This window comes from Prosopis cineraria, unplaced genomic scaffold (genome assembly GCF_029017545.1).
Source record: "Prosopis cineraria cultivar Desert tree isolate PC_DT_omini unplaced genomic scaffold, ASM2901754v1 PC1, whole genome shotgun sequence".
In the NCBI taxonomy this organism is placed as follows: Eukaryota; Viridiplantae; Streptophyta; class Magnoliopsida; order Fabales; family Fabaceae; genus Prosopis; species Prosopis cineraria.
The window spans coordinates 4,517,725-4,531,368 of NW_026555332.1; the positions used below are offsets into that span (position 1 = coordinate 4,517,725).

Below are 13,644 nucleotides of genomic sequence, written 5' to 3' on the forward strand. Positions count from 1 at the left end.
TGATCTTAGTTGGCAATTACATTAATATATACACATAAAGACAATAAAAGAGGCATATAGAAACCATTACTCCACAATCCTAAGCCTCTATATGTTTTTTCCAACTCGGATCCAATGAGTTAGGTCTTGAAACATTGAGAATTGAGGGGTGAATATAACTACTTATTAACCAAGTTTCACCTAATTTATATAGTTGCATATCAATTGAAAAATAGATGCAAATAGGTAAACACACATATAACACATATGGAAACTTGGCCACAATTCACAAAACTAACAACCATGTGACAGGGCCTGAAAACAAATATATCCATTTCTTAAATCACAATGCACAATACAAGGTCACAATACTATCAACCATTCACCCTTAATACATGCCGGACCATAATACTAACAATCATGTGGTCAGATTTATATGCATAATCATATGCCAACCTTATACCCTCCTATTACCTCCAACATAAAACTGATGGCTGTCACGTGGTTACGTTCTTCATAGACTAGCCCAGCCTTTCACTTGTGAGGAGCTATCGGGCCAGGGTTAACTCACTCACTTATGTAATTCGGTTTTTCCTAATACTAACAACCATAGGGTGTCATATCCCTAATCTAGCCTCCTCATAAATTGGTGAAGACTAGTTAAGTTTAAATCTCTTGTAGAACAAGTGGGACAGTCCCGAATCAAACATGAGATAAGGGCTACCTCAAGATTTCAATAGTCGATGCCAAGGCAAGTTTCCTATTCTAACAATCATTGCCAGTACCACGTGAATTTAAACAAATTTACTCTTCTCCCTAGGCAAACTCTCGTCAATGATAATGCTATGCACATTTCACATAATATGCATTTTAAAAAATCAATTCATGGCATATAAATTCACATATACTCAAATACTCCACAAACTCAACACATTTCACATCACAATTATCCACCCATCATAACAAACTAAAATCAAGTTCACAAATCACAAAAGGTGACATAATTAAGGTTTTTCTTTTCAAAACCATTTCACAAGTCAAACACATTGCCTATATGCATCATTAATTTAAATCATCAATCACATTTTACAAACATAATTAACATCCAACTATAAAAATTAGATTTTCCCTGGTTACCTCAAATCTTTGAGAGGTCAAAGGTTTACCTCTCACGAAAAAAACACTTCTAAAGCCTCTTTCAAGCTTGAATGGTGCTAAAATCAAACCTTACTACATTTATAGTACAAAGATATCATCATTATCCTATTTTGAGTGTTTTACCAATATAATCTCCACATACACTATTCTATTAACTCATAAATTACTACCCATTCATACCAAATGGGTTTATTAGGTTTTATTAATATACATTATTATTAGTATCTCTTCAAACCACCATTAATGGACATAAACCTCTCCCAACCACCACATTTGTATTGATTTTTGAACATCAAATGCTTTCATGAATCAACCACTTTCACAATCATTAATGTGGTGTTCTAATACCTTAAATAACTCCTATTATACTCATTTTAATCAATAAGATCAAACCCATACTTGTATGGACTAAAAATGAACTCTTCAACTCAAACCCTATCATAAATCTCCATAAATGAGGGAGAGAAAGGAAGAAAAAGGCTTAAATTACTTACTTTGAGTGTTTAGAAACTTCAATCTATCCTCAATGTGATCCCATAATGTGTTCTAGCAGAGCCCTAGTCATGCTCTTCGGTTTTCTCTTCTCCTCCTCTCTAGTTTTCATGCAGAATGCGAACTAATTTGTTAGATTTTTTGGCCATGCGCCACGACTCACTATGCCCTCCGCCGCGGCACATGGCATAGAGAGACTCGCCATATTTAGATTTGCCTCTGTGCACTGTGGCGAATTGACCACATGCTGCGACATGTGATATAGAGGGCAACCCTTCACTTTTTCTTCCTCCTTCCTTGCCTAGGTGACTTGCCATTGATTGGGACCCATTTATAGGGTTGAAATCACAATGATCTACATAAATTAGGCCCCTCTTGTTACACACCTTATCAACTCACTAATCAAAATCATTGGGTTAACTAATCATGATTAATTTTTCGGGATGTTACAAATAGCTTCTTGATAATGCCTCTATGTCTTCAATGAAATACCTAAAGGTGTCGAAAGGGGTGGTAGACAATAAGCCAACATGGATGATAGACGCAATGGCGATGAAAGGTTTGGAACTAGTGAACCTGAAGGTGCCTCTACATTCTCGATAAAGTACCGAGAGGTGTTAAAGGGTGTGGTAGACAACATGATGTGGGTGACAGAGATGAAGGTAGCGAAGGGTCTAGGATCAATGAACTTGAAGATAATTCTAGACGAACGATCTCTATCGTTCTCTACTTGCCTTTTCAAAATAGGGGCATCTTGGTCAAGTGCAAAGATTATTTCATGAATAAAATATTCATTTTGGTCCTTAAATTTAGCTTGGTCTTTGGACATAATTTTCCTTTCAACTAGATCTTTTTTCACCAATTCTTCCCATTAATTTTGATGTTTTTTAATGGATTTTTCATTAGATTCAAACAAAGTAGCTTGAATTTCTCCCTCCCCTTGATTTTAGCTTTTTTTTTTTGTTTTTTAAATAATTGTGCTGCATTAAGAAAAATATAAACAATAACTTGTTCTGTTTTAGAATACCTTCTCCAAAAAAATAATTAAAAATATAAATAATAATTTATTTTATTTCAAAGTCTTTCCTTCCATGCAAATGAAAATATATCTAACAACCTGTTAAATTCGACAATTTATTACTCCATGCGTATTCAGAATTTAAACGTCTTTTATTTAAAAATTTATTACTCCAACTCAACCCAGTAAATTGGAAAAATAAAACAGTTTCAATTAAAACTTATTATGGAAGCACAAAAGCTTTCAACCAGCTTTGAGCTTCTAAAAACTTGGCATTGGGGAATAGAATTGAATAATTTTTTTTGGATAAAAAAAGCAATATATATATATATATAACTAAAATCATACAATATTAACAGATAGAAACCTAGATAGCAACATTAAAGTTGGTGAGGAGAAATACAACCCAAACAGAAACTCCCACAAGAGGAACATGGTATATTACACATAAATGGACATAGCATAGGAGAGATAAATTGATTGGTTTTTTTTTTTTGGTACGAAAATGATCAATTGGTTCATAATAAAAAGAAGCATTTCTGTCTGCCTGTAATTGTAGTTGTTAGTCTGTAACTTTCCCACTCTAGGCTATGCCTTGTAAATTCAGCTTCCTAAATATTGATTTTGAATTAAATAAAGTTTAAAAGATGAGAATATCCTTTAAAAAAAAATATTAAAAAGCACACACACGAGAATGCAAAATGATGAACTCATCTTTGTGTTGGGTGTCTTCAAAAATTTCATTACATCCTATAGTTTAGAGGATATCCTGCACAAAGATAACATGCAAGTATGCAAAATGAGAATGTTGGATGTGAGCTTTAGGGGTCAATTTACCTAAATTTTTGCTTATACATATTTTTTAAAAAATGTGTGTAATATTAACTAATGATCATTATAAATGACAATAGGATTTTGTGGATCCTACGTGGCTTACCAAGGTGGGTTGACTCTTTTCTGACTCTCAAGGTAGGGGAAATAAGATGGGCCCAACTTGGCCCAACAATACATGTAAAATTGGGCCATCAACATTCTCCATTCCTTCAATTGCAGTTGGGCCATTTTAAAAACTTGACTTTCACTTTTTTTTTTTTATTTGTTGCCCAAGATATTCCTACAACTTGCAGTTGAGACTAATTGCTTGAGAAATCTAAGCATAATTTAAAGAGTTATCTTTTCTCAGGTAATGTTTTTTTTGTAAACATTTCCAGAAATTGAATCTTGGAATGATGCTTGAGAGATTCAGACCGCTCTCATCTTTGCCACATTCATTTGCTAACTTTTAATTACCATACCTTGACTGGCCAAAATATATATATATATATATATATGACTTTCAATTTTTCAAAAAAAGTAAAAAAGGTTACCTTGACCCGCAAAAAACAAAAACGGAGTTACTAGTTGGACCAATTCTCAGTTTTCAACTTCCACCGGAAGTCGCAACTTGTTACTCGCCTTGCCCCCTGGAAATGTAAACCTTTATTGATTTTTTTTTTTTTTTACAGTGGACGGTGGCCACCATACAGTGGACGGTGGCCACCATGTTGGCAGCCATGTGCTATTGATAATATTGTACTTCAAACGAAGGGATCCTCCCAGGCTCTGACAGGGAGGCTAGTTATATATTGACATTACTGGAGGCACAAGCAGCATGCATATCAGATACAATTAATGACACGTTCAAAATATTAAATTAATAATACGAGCCATCCCCCATTATATTAAAATGAAGGTGAAGTTTAAATAAAGATTAAAATTTAATTTTATTATTTATGTATTATATATATATATATATATATTAAAAAATGTTACAAGTAGTATTCTTAATGTGTAAAAAGTAATCTTTTAAATTTATAAAAATTGATATCTCATTTTTTTATTTTTATTTTTAAATTTAATTTCTTTATTTTCTTACTTTAATATAAAATTGATTTAACATAATTTAATAAATATCAATGTAAAATATTTTATGATATTTTTATTTTCTATAATTATTATGTTTTTGTATTTATAAAAGATGAATTGTTTTTTTACCAATGTTTATAGGGAGAATGGCATTAAGGGCCCTAAAAAGTAAGAATTTTACAGATAAGGCCTAATAGATTCTGAAATTATTCTGAAAGCCTAAAGGCCTCATTTGCAATTATATTTTTTTGGTGAAATGACTAATTTGTCCCTCTCATCACCAGCTGTTAAATGAAAATTACTTCTTCTTCTTCTTCTCTGTCTTTCCTCCTCATCCTTCTCTCTCTCTTCCTCTTTCAACACTAATACAATAATCAAATTCATTTTCCTCCCATGATGCTTCTTCATTCCCTCTCTTCTTCTTCCTCCTCCTTCTTTCTTTCTCTCATTTGAAGTTTTTTTCGTTCAACAGGTATGAGAGGGCGATTCACTTTTATCTAAATGGGTACGGAGAAGACGATCAGGCGTTCGTTTGATTACATTTCTCTCACGCCAACTAGCCTTTTGAAACAATTCGCCATAGTGTAAAAAGAATGGATCAAGTGCTACATCTGCCATTATCAGTTTTATTTTGTCAAAAAAAGGATATAAAGAGAGTTTGAGCCATATCAGTTTTATCTAATCATAATGTACATGTTCACGTTCATTTAATGAAAACAAATTATTATTTATGAACTCTTTGTTGTTTGTGATACATATTTTTTTGCAACTGATATAAATGTTCTAGTGTAGATGTTGTTTATGAAATTTATGTTGTTATTTATGGAGTTTATGTTGTGCAAACTTTGCAATTAACTTGTGTGAATATTTATGTGTATCATATCAACAAACCTTGTATTGTAAATATATAGATATTGTGTTGTCAGCAAATGGATACTTTTATATTATATACGGACATTTTGTTCTTCATTAACTTGAGAAACTTTTTCAAATGTTCAGTTTAATCACACAAATCATGCGAAATAGATGAATATTGTATTGTTAATAAATGGATCTTGTCATGTTATATATAAACTTTTTATTGTTCATAAACTTGAGAAACTTTTTGTTAAGCCTAGCCAACTGATAAATTGGACACACATGGACTTTTAGTTTAGAATATATGAAGATTGTGTTGTGCATAGTGGATATTGTGTTGTGCATTATTTGCTTATTTGCGCATTTTATCAAGCCTAGCCTACTGATAAAGTAGAATTTTATGGACTTTTAGTTGAGAATAAATGAACCTTATATTATACATAGTAGATATTGTGTTATGCATTATTTTTCTATTTGTGCATTTTGTTAAGCCTAACATACTGATAAAGTAGAATCGTATGTATTTTTAGTTGAGAATGTATAAACATTAAGTTGTGCATTGTTTGCTTACTTATACATTTTATCAAACCTAGCTTACTGATAAAGTAAAATTTTATAGATTTCTAGTTGAGAATAAATGAACCTTATATTGTGCATAGTAGATATTGTGCCATGCATTGTTTGCCTATTTGTACATTTTGTTAAGCCTAGCCTAATGATAAAGTAGAATCGTACGGACTTTTAGTTGAGAATATATAAATCTTATGTTGTGCATAGTGGATATTATGTTACGCATTGTTTGCTTACTTGTGCATTTTATCAAACCTAACCTACTGATCAAGTAAAATCTTATAGACTTTTTGTTGAGAATAAATGAACCTTATATTATGCATAGTAGATATTGTGTTATGCATTATTTTTCTATTTGTGCATTTTGTTAAGCCTAGCATACTGATAAAATAAAATCGTATGGACTTTTAGTTGAGAATATATGAACCTTATGTTGTGTATAGTGGATATTGTGTTATGTATTGTTTGCTTACTTGTGTATTTTGTCAAGCATAGCCTACTGATAAAGTAGAATCTTATGGACTTTTAGTTAAAAATAAACGAACCTTATATTGTGCATAGTAGATATTGTGTTCTGCATTATTTGCTTACTTGTGTATTTTGTCAAGACTAGCCTACTGATAAAGTAGAATCTTATTGAATTTTAATTGAAAATAAATAAACCTTATATTGTACATAGTAGATATTGTGTTATACATTGATTGTCTATTTGTGCATTTTGTTAAGCCTAGACTACTAATAAAGTAGAATCGTATGGACTTTTAGTTGAGAATATATGAACCTTATGTTGTGCATAGTAGATATTATGTTCTGCATTGTTTGCTTACTTGTGTATTTTGTCAATCTTAGCCTACTGATAAAGTAAAATCTTATAGACTTTTAGTTGAGAATAAATGAATATTATATTATACATAGTAGATATTTTGTTACCTATTTATGCATTTTGTTAAGCCTAGCCTACTCATAAAGTAGAATCATATGGACTTTTAGTTGAGAATATATGAACCTTATGTTGTGCATAATGGATATTGTGTTATGCATTGTTTGCCTATTTGTGCATTTTGTTAACCTAGCCTACTGATAAAGTAGAATCGTATGGACTTTTAGTTGAGAATATATAAACCTTATGTTGTGCATAGTGAATATTGTGTTATGCATTTTTTGCCTAACTTCAATATTTTGTTAAGCCTAGCATAATGATAAATTAGAATCACATGGACTTTCAGGTGAAAATATATCACAAACTTTTTTATTGCAATCGCCTTTAACTAGCCGTCCGCCCGGGAGGCCATGAATAAGGAGGATAGAGTCTTCTAAGATAAGAAAATTTATCATTGTTCAAGATGTGAAAAGGTCAGACACAGTCACAAGACATTCAAGAATCCTAACCCAACATGAGAAGTGGTTACATTGTACTTCTTTGGTGTACACAAACAACTATAATTATGTATATGAAAGCATTTTCAAATAATATTTTTTGGGTAAGTGGGAATCACAAATATTTTTTGTTGTATATGAGAAGCAACTGTTAAATATTTTGGATATAGTGACTAACTTTTTGTATATATCAGATTTGGAATATTGTGTCAAATTTTGTGTGGGTACTTGTTTTAATATCTAGGCTAATACTAACATAAAATTATTCATATATGATGTAATTGTCCTTCTTAATATTGGAAATGCATAGACTTTCTGTTGAGCATGTGTCGTCTTATGTATAGTGAATGTTGTATCGTGCATGGTCTGCCTAACGTTATTTTGTTATAGCCTAAGTTGGTGAAATACTGAAAATGTATGAATTTTTTGTTCAGCATACGTGGACATCGTATCATGTATAGTGGATGTTGTGTCAAGCATGGTCTGTCTAGTCATTTTTCCTAAAGCCAAGGCTAGTGAAATACTTAAAATGCATACACTTTTTATTGAGATGCGGGGACATTGTCTTGTGTATAATGAAGGTTATATCGTGCATGATTTATTTCGTTCTTTTGAAAGTTCACGCAGGTTCTGAATTCAAATCAAACAAAAGATAAAATTGTACTTTTGATCTTAAAAAATTGACAATAAGGGCCTCAAGGCTTGCAGAGCAATATCAGATTCATTTAAGGCCCAAATTACAATAAAGTCTGTTTTTAAGACCTTTAATGTCATTCCCCCATGTCTATATTTTATTACAAGTAAATATTTAATATATTTATATATGATATAAATATTTGTAAAATTAACATTTCATAATTTTTTATATATTTTTAACTATTATCTTCACTATTCATGCATATTTGTATTAATATAAGAAAAAAATTATATACTTAATCTTATATATTTAAAGGGCTTGTTTCCAACTAAACTAAGATGTGGATATTTTATAGATTATTTATTTTATAATAAATTCTTATTATTAATATTATCAATGTATTAAAGTTTATTTGTTATGATTTGATCAGATAAAAATATATTAAGTATATGAAACTAATTACATATATGTTGTCCTTAATATGATGTAAGATGATGTGTTAATATATAGTATTTTTTCAACTTTATTTTTTTGGTTAATTTCATTCTTCTCCTCTAATTCTATTCAACATGGCACAATTTTAAGGTTATTTTTAATTATTTGAAAAAATTGAAAAAAATGAGACTGAAAAAATAAAAGAATTAAAAGTATATTTAATACACTCAGAAGTTTAATACTATTTAATACGGAAGTGTCTGATATAAATTTATAAAATAAATTTTATTATTTAGAGTAATTAATTTTGCTAGTTTAATAATTAATTTTTGGCCTATACCAAATTCTTCCGAAAGTTAATTATAAACCCAGATAAAACCCTTCCTCGTGAGTAGCGGATCCAGTTCTTCTGATCGACGAACAAGCATCCCATGCTCCGTTGGACGCCGTCCACCGTTGTCAGCCCTGCATGGTTGTTCTCGGGTTCGAATCCTACGGCTTTTTCTACTCCCGAAATCCGGTGAGATTGATTTGTTCAAGCTGGTGTTTTGAATCTAGATTTGAATTTTTCCCCGCGTCATCTGTTCCCGCTGTTCTTGCTTTCTTTTAAACTTTTCATTTTAATTTCGCTTTGAATCTGGTCGTGTAATCGTTGAATATTGACACCTTTGGATTTGGGAATATTTACATATTGAGTTTATTTTTTTTGTACTAGCTTTTGCTTGAGTGGTGTGTAATTGGCTATTACACTTCTTCCCTCTTCATTTTGATTACTAGCGACTTGTATGGTTTGGATATTGTTTTTCCCCCCGCAATGTTGGATTTGTTGTGTTTTGGCATTCTGTTTATTAATCTTTTTATATTATCATCAAATTTGGAAATTCTCAAGGTACTTGTGATACATGATCTTGTAAATGACTTGGCTCGAGTTATGTCAAAGTATCTGGAACAAAAATTAAAAGGACATTATATCAACTATGCATATTTCAAAGATTTCAGAGTGTAGTATAGGTCCGCCTATGGATTCAATAGTGTTCATACAGCCAATAGGAGGAACATCAAGATCGACAATACTGTTTGTATTGAGCACAAGCACTAATCATCATTGGATTGCAACTGTGAATTGCTTCAGCTGAAAAATTAAAATCAATTTCTTTAGCATGTGTTCAGCATGCCAAATGAAAAGAAATCTCTTGTGACTTTCTAGTAATGCATAACTTCTTGCTCTTTTTTGTTTTGCGAATTTAGCTTGTCATATTGTAATGGTTGAATTGGTTGTAATGATTCATACATTTAGGACCAGTCCTGATGCAACTTAGTTACATGCTCAAGGTATAACTTTGGGTAAGTTTTGGGAATGATCAGTGTATATAAAAGCTGGAGAAAGCCACACTGTTCACAGAGCTTTGAAGAATGCAGCTTCCTTCCTCGGGCTTCATGGAATGTGTTGAGGCCTGATATCAAGTTACATTTGGCGATAGAATTTATCAAATTTTGGCGTTTATGAATCTTATAGAACTGAGCTTTTATGCTTTGATCTAGAAATAGTGGCGAAGTGTTATTCCCATTATATAATCTTCTCCATCACTTGCAGACATTTGTAGTATAAGGAAGTAAGAGAGCTAATGGAAGAATATAGCTCAAGCAGTGTGAAGAAGGCAAAACTGCAATCTATGCTCACTGCCCTGCTAGAAGATCCCATACTCACTGATGTCCCGAAGAAGCCAACATTGGCTGATGTGGACACTCTCATCAACCTTGAGCTGGGTAGTGCCATGCGCATTTCTGTTCTCAAACTAGATGGAACATCGTTTGGTAATACTTGTCTTTCATCCCGCACCTTTTTTTTTTTGGGAGCCTACTCAATCTGCTTTTTCACTTTGTTTCCCTGCAAAATGAATGTGGATATGGGAAAGAGTTAATGCTCAATTGGGTTGAATCTTTTGATTTTGGTGGTGAAGATGTGACAGTGATGAACTCAGCGACAGTCAAGGATTTGAAACTTGCGATTAAGAAGAAAGTGAATGACATGGAACAATCCAAGATGGGTCACCGCCATATATCTTGGTGAGATTGAGGTTCTTTTCCTATACTTTTATTGGCAATGTTGGAAATTGCTTAGAAAAAGCTAATATTTGGGGATTAAGTTTTTGGATAACTCTATATTGCACAATGTATTGTCTCTAGTTTGTTAAGAAAAGAAAAGGGGGGAAAAATTGTTGACATTGTTTTTGATTTCTTTTTCACTGTAAAAATAATGGAATCGCAGGAAGCACGTCTGGGCTAATTATTGTCTGTCATACCATAATGAAAAGCTCCTTGACGATGGGTTTGTGCTTCAGAATTTTGGTATTCGAAATAATTCTCAGGTTTGCCTCATAAACTTTATGTAAGAAGAACTTTCTTTTTCCTATAATTTTGCTTCCTTGTGGCATTCTCTTTTCTAGTACATTCAACTTCTAATTTCATTAAAATCTTGAATGAATCTTTCTTGTGGAATGGAATTATGCTCATTCTCATATTTGTGGGCACAAAAACATTATTAAAATTTCAGATATAATTTGTCTAGAAAAATGTTTTTGATTTGTTTACATGTTACATTCTGTTTGCAAATAGGGGCATGGCATTTTAAATTGTTGCGTTTCTTTTCGTATATTGAATTGCATGCTGATTCAGCTTAATAAAACCCATCATTTTATGGGGCTGTTGTGATCAGTAGTCAGCTAGTATGCTGGCTTCATTTCTTCACTTTCTCTTGCTTTTATAATGTTAGTTTCGTATGATTTTTTTTAAAAGATATTCTGTTCGCATTTTTTGGGTGTAAATTTGAATATTGTAAATTCGTCCAAGTTACTTCTCGTTTTGTTTGTTCATATTGAATTAGTCTTGACGAAATAGAGTGGAGCAATGTTGTAATAAATTAATGGTACATTATGCCCATGCAGGTACATTTTGTACCCTATGTCATGACAAAAGAATCTCAGAGACACTCGAAGAGGCGAAAACATCGATTCTTTCATGGCCTTAATAAGCTTTCTTGATCAAGCGTATGTTCATATCTGGATTCAGGGGTGTAAGATTTAGGAATGTGGGGTTTGTACAGCCTTTGGCTTTTTATTCTCATGAACCAGATTTCGGGGTTTGTTTCCCAGATGTTTATATCCGGTTCTATTGTACTAACACTTGCAAGGTGAAGATTATTTGGCTTCACAGCTTCAATGTTCACTGCTGTTCAACTTATTTGCAGCCTCATGGCCTCGTGAGACTAGTAGCTTCATTACTTAGTGTTGCACAAAGTAGTGTTCAAATCGCACCATAAAGGTACATGGAAATTTTACCCCATGGCATGAACTATGCTGATGCTGGTGTTATGTTAATATGAGATAGCCTGAGACCTTCTTTGCTGCTTGAACAACCATTAATTGTGACATTAATCACAACAATTTTGTCGTGGTCTTGAAAAGGGGAGGAATTAATTGTGTGCTTCATTACCCACTACCATGATGTTAATTATGACATTATTAGGGGTCAAAATTGAAAAATTGCTGTGATTTTATATGCTTTCAATTAAATAACAAATAAACACTTCATTTAGGGGCAGAGGGAGTAGTGAAGAATTCATGACACATCAATTATGAATTACCTTTCCCAGCTTCATGCTGAGACTCCAAACCAAGGCAATGTTAAAGCATAATAGTACAGAGCTTAGACAGCGAAAAGTTAGGCATGATACAGAAGTTTCCTCTGATACTAGAAGTGATGAGTGACATGTTTGCAACCAGGTGATCGAGAAATTACAAGTTCAATCTTTTAAACTCATGCCATACTTGAGTATTAAATTGAGAATTTTCTAACAACTGTCAGTGAAGCAATTTATCAAAAGTTTGTCTGAAACAGCAAAGATTTACTGAGGTATTTCTGAAACTTAAAATGGAGCACCATAAAATTGTGTCAGGGTAGAATGGTTCATGGATGCGACATTTTCTATGGTGATTTTCCCAAGGTGGAGTTCTCCAGGTGATGCGATTTAGTAAAAGTTATGTAATCAAAATATATCCTGTTTAATAAGGAAACATATGATCTTATTTATGAGCGTTATTCAAATGTTTTCTTCCCCTGAATTTTCACTCGTCTTTAAAATAAAAAACGTAGAGGCAATATGCGTTGTGCAAGGCCTTCATTCATATCTATTTATATATACAATATAGGAAAGTGATTAACTTGTATTATTTGTAAGTTATAAATAATATAACCCATTTCTTAAATTTCATATGATGCTGGTGGCTCACACTAAGTAAAGAAGTTAATTAAATTTCATTCCTTTAAAATTTGAGGGGGAAAGAACAATTTCAAATAAAAAATACATTATATATCATAACTAGTATAGTTTAATTATCAAATTTTATGTAACATAGGTGATTTATACTTAAAAAATAGATGCTAATTAAATTTCCCTCCTTTAAAATAGGGGAACAGTTAAATCACAAGTCTCAAAAGTGTTTTTAGACAGGAAAATGAAAATTCATTTGTCATATTTTCTTTCTAGAAACATTTTTTATATACCAAACGTGCAATAATGTTTTTATTTGGAATATTTCAGTGATAGTTTTTTTTCAGAAAAATGATAATAAAATTCTTTCAAATTATATAAATAACAAGCCGGTTCTTCAAAATATCATAATTCTATTAAAATTTTTAGGAACCTCTTTATCGATAAATTTTAAATTAAAAAAATAATTTTTTCCTTATTGATAAGTTGTAATTTCTTGATCAACTCTTGCACTTTTTTGAATAAAAGTTGTGATTCTTTAAATAAAAGTTATGAATAAGGTTTGTTATTTTGAAAACTTGCTTTTTAATAATAGAAATTATATTTAACAAATTATAATTTCTCATTCAATTTTTGCGATTCACATAACAAAAATTATTTTCCTTAAGAAAAAAATTTTGATTAAGGCTTTAATAATAGAAATTATAATTAACAAGTTATAAATTATTATTCAACTTTTATAATTTGTAGAACAAAAGTTATGATTTCTTAAATAAAAGTTGTGATTGGAGCTTATTATTTTCAGTAAAGGTAAAATGATCTTTTTATTTTAAAATTTATTGATATAAAGGTTCCTAGAGACTCTCTTAAAATTATGATATTTTAAGAGATCAGATTATCATTTATATAATTTGAAAGAATTTTATTGTCATTTTTTTTGTTTTT

The 13,644-nt window shown here is 31.4% G+C and overlaps 1 protein-coding gene across 2 annotated transcripts; it reads left to right on the plus strand.

The window, feature by feature from the left end:
* The first annotated feature begins 8,810 nt into the window (after positions 1 to 8,810).
* Positions 8,811 to 11,669, plus strand: LOC129294647 (U11/U12 small nuclear ribonucleoprotein 25 kDa protein-like). Of its 2 annotated transcripts, XM_054933106.1 has the most exons (6): positions 8,848 to 8,949; positions 9,727 to 9,773; positions 10,024 to 10,244; positions 10,391 to 10,496; positions 10,699 to 10,798; positions 11,375 to 11,669. In XM_054933106.1, exons 3-6 carry the CDS (start codon positions 10,055 to 10,057, stop codon positions 11,468 to 11,470), a joined length of 492 nt encoding a protein of 163 aa, XP_054789081.1. In that variant the 5' UTR covers positions 8,848 to 8,949; positions 9,727 to 9,773; positions 10,024 to 10,054; the 3' UTR covers positions 11,471 to 11,669. The 2 variants fall into 2 exon arrangements, with proteins under 2 accessions (XP_054789072.1, XP_054789081.1); XM_054933097.1 differs by lacking the exon at positions 9,727 to 9,773 and having other exon boundaries at positions 8,811 to 8,949.
* The last annotated feature ends 1,975 nt before the right edge of the window (positions 11,670 to 13,644 follow it).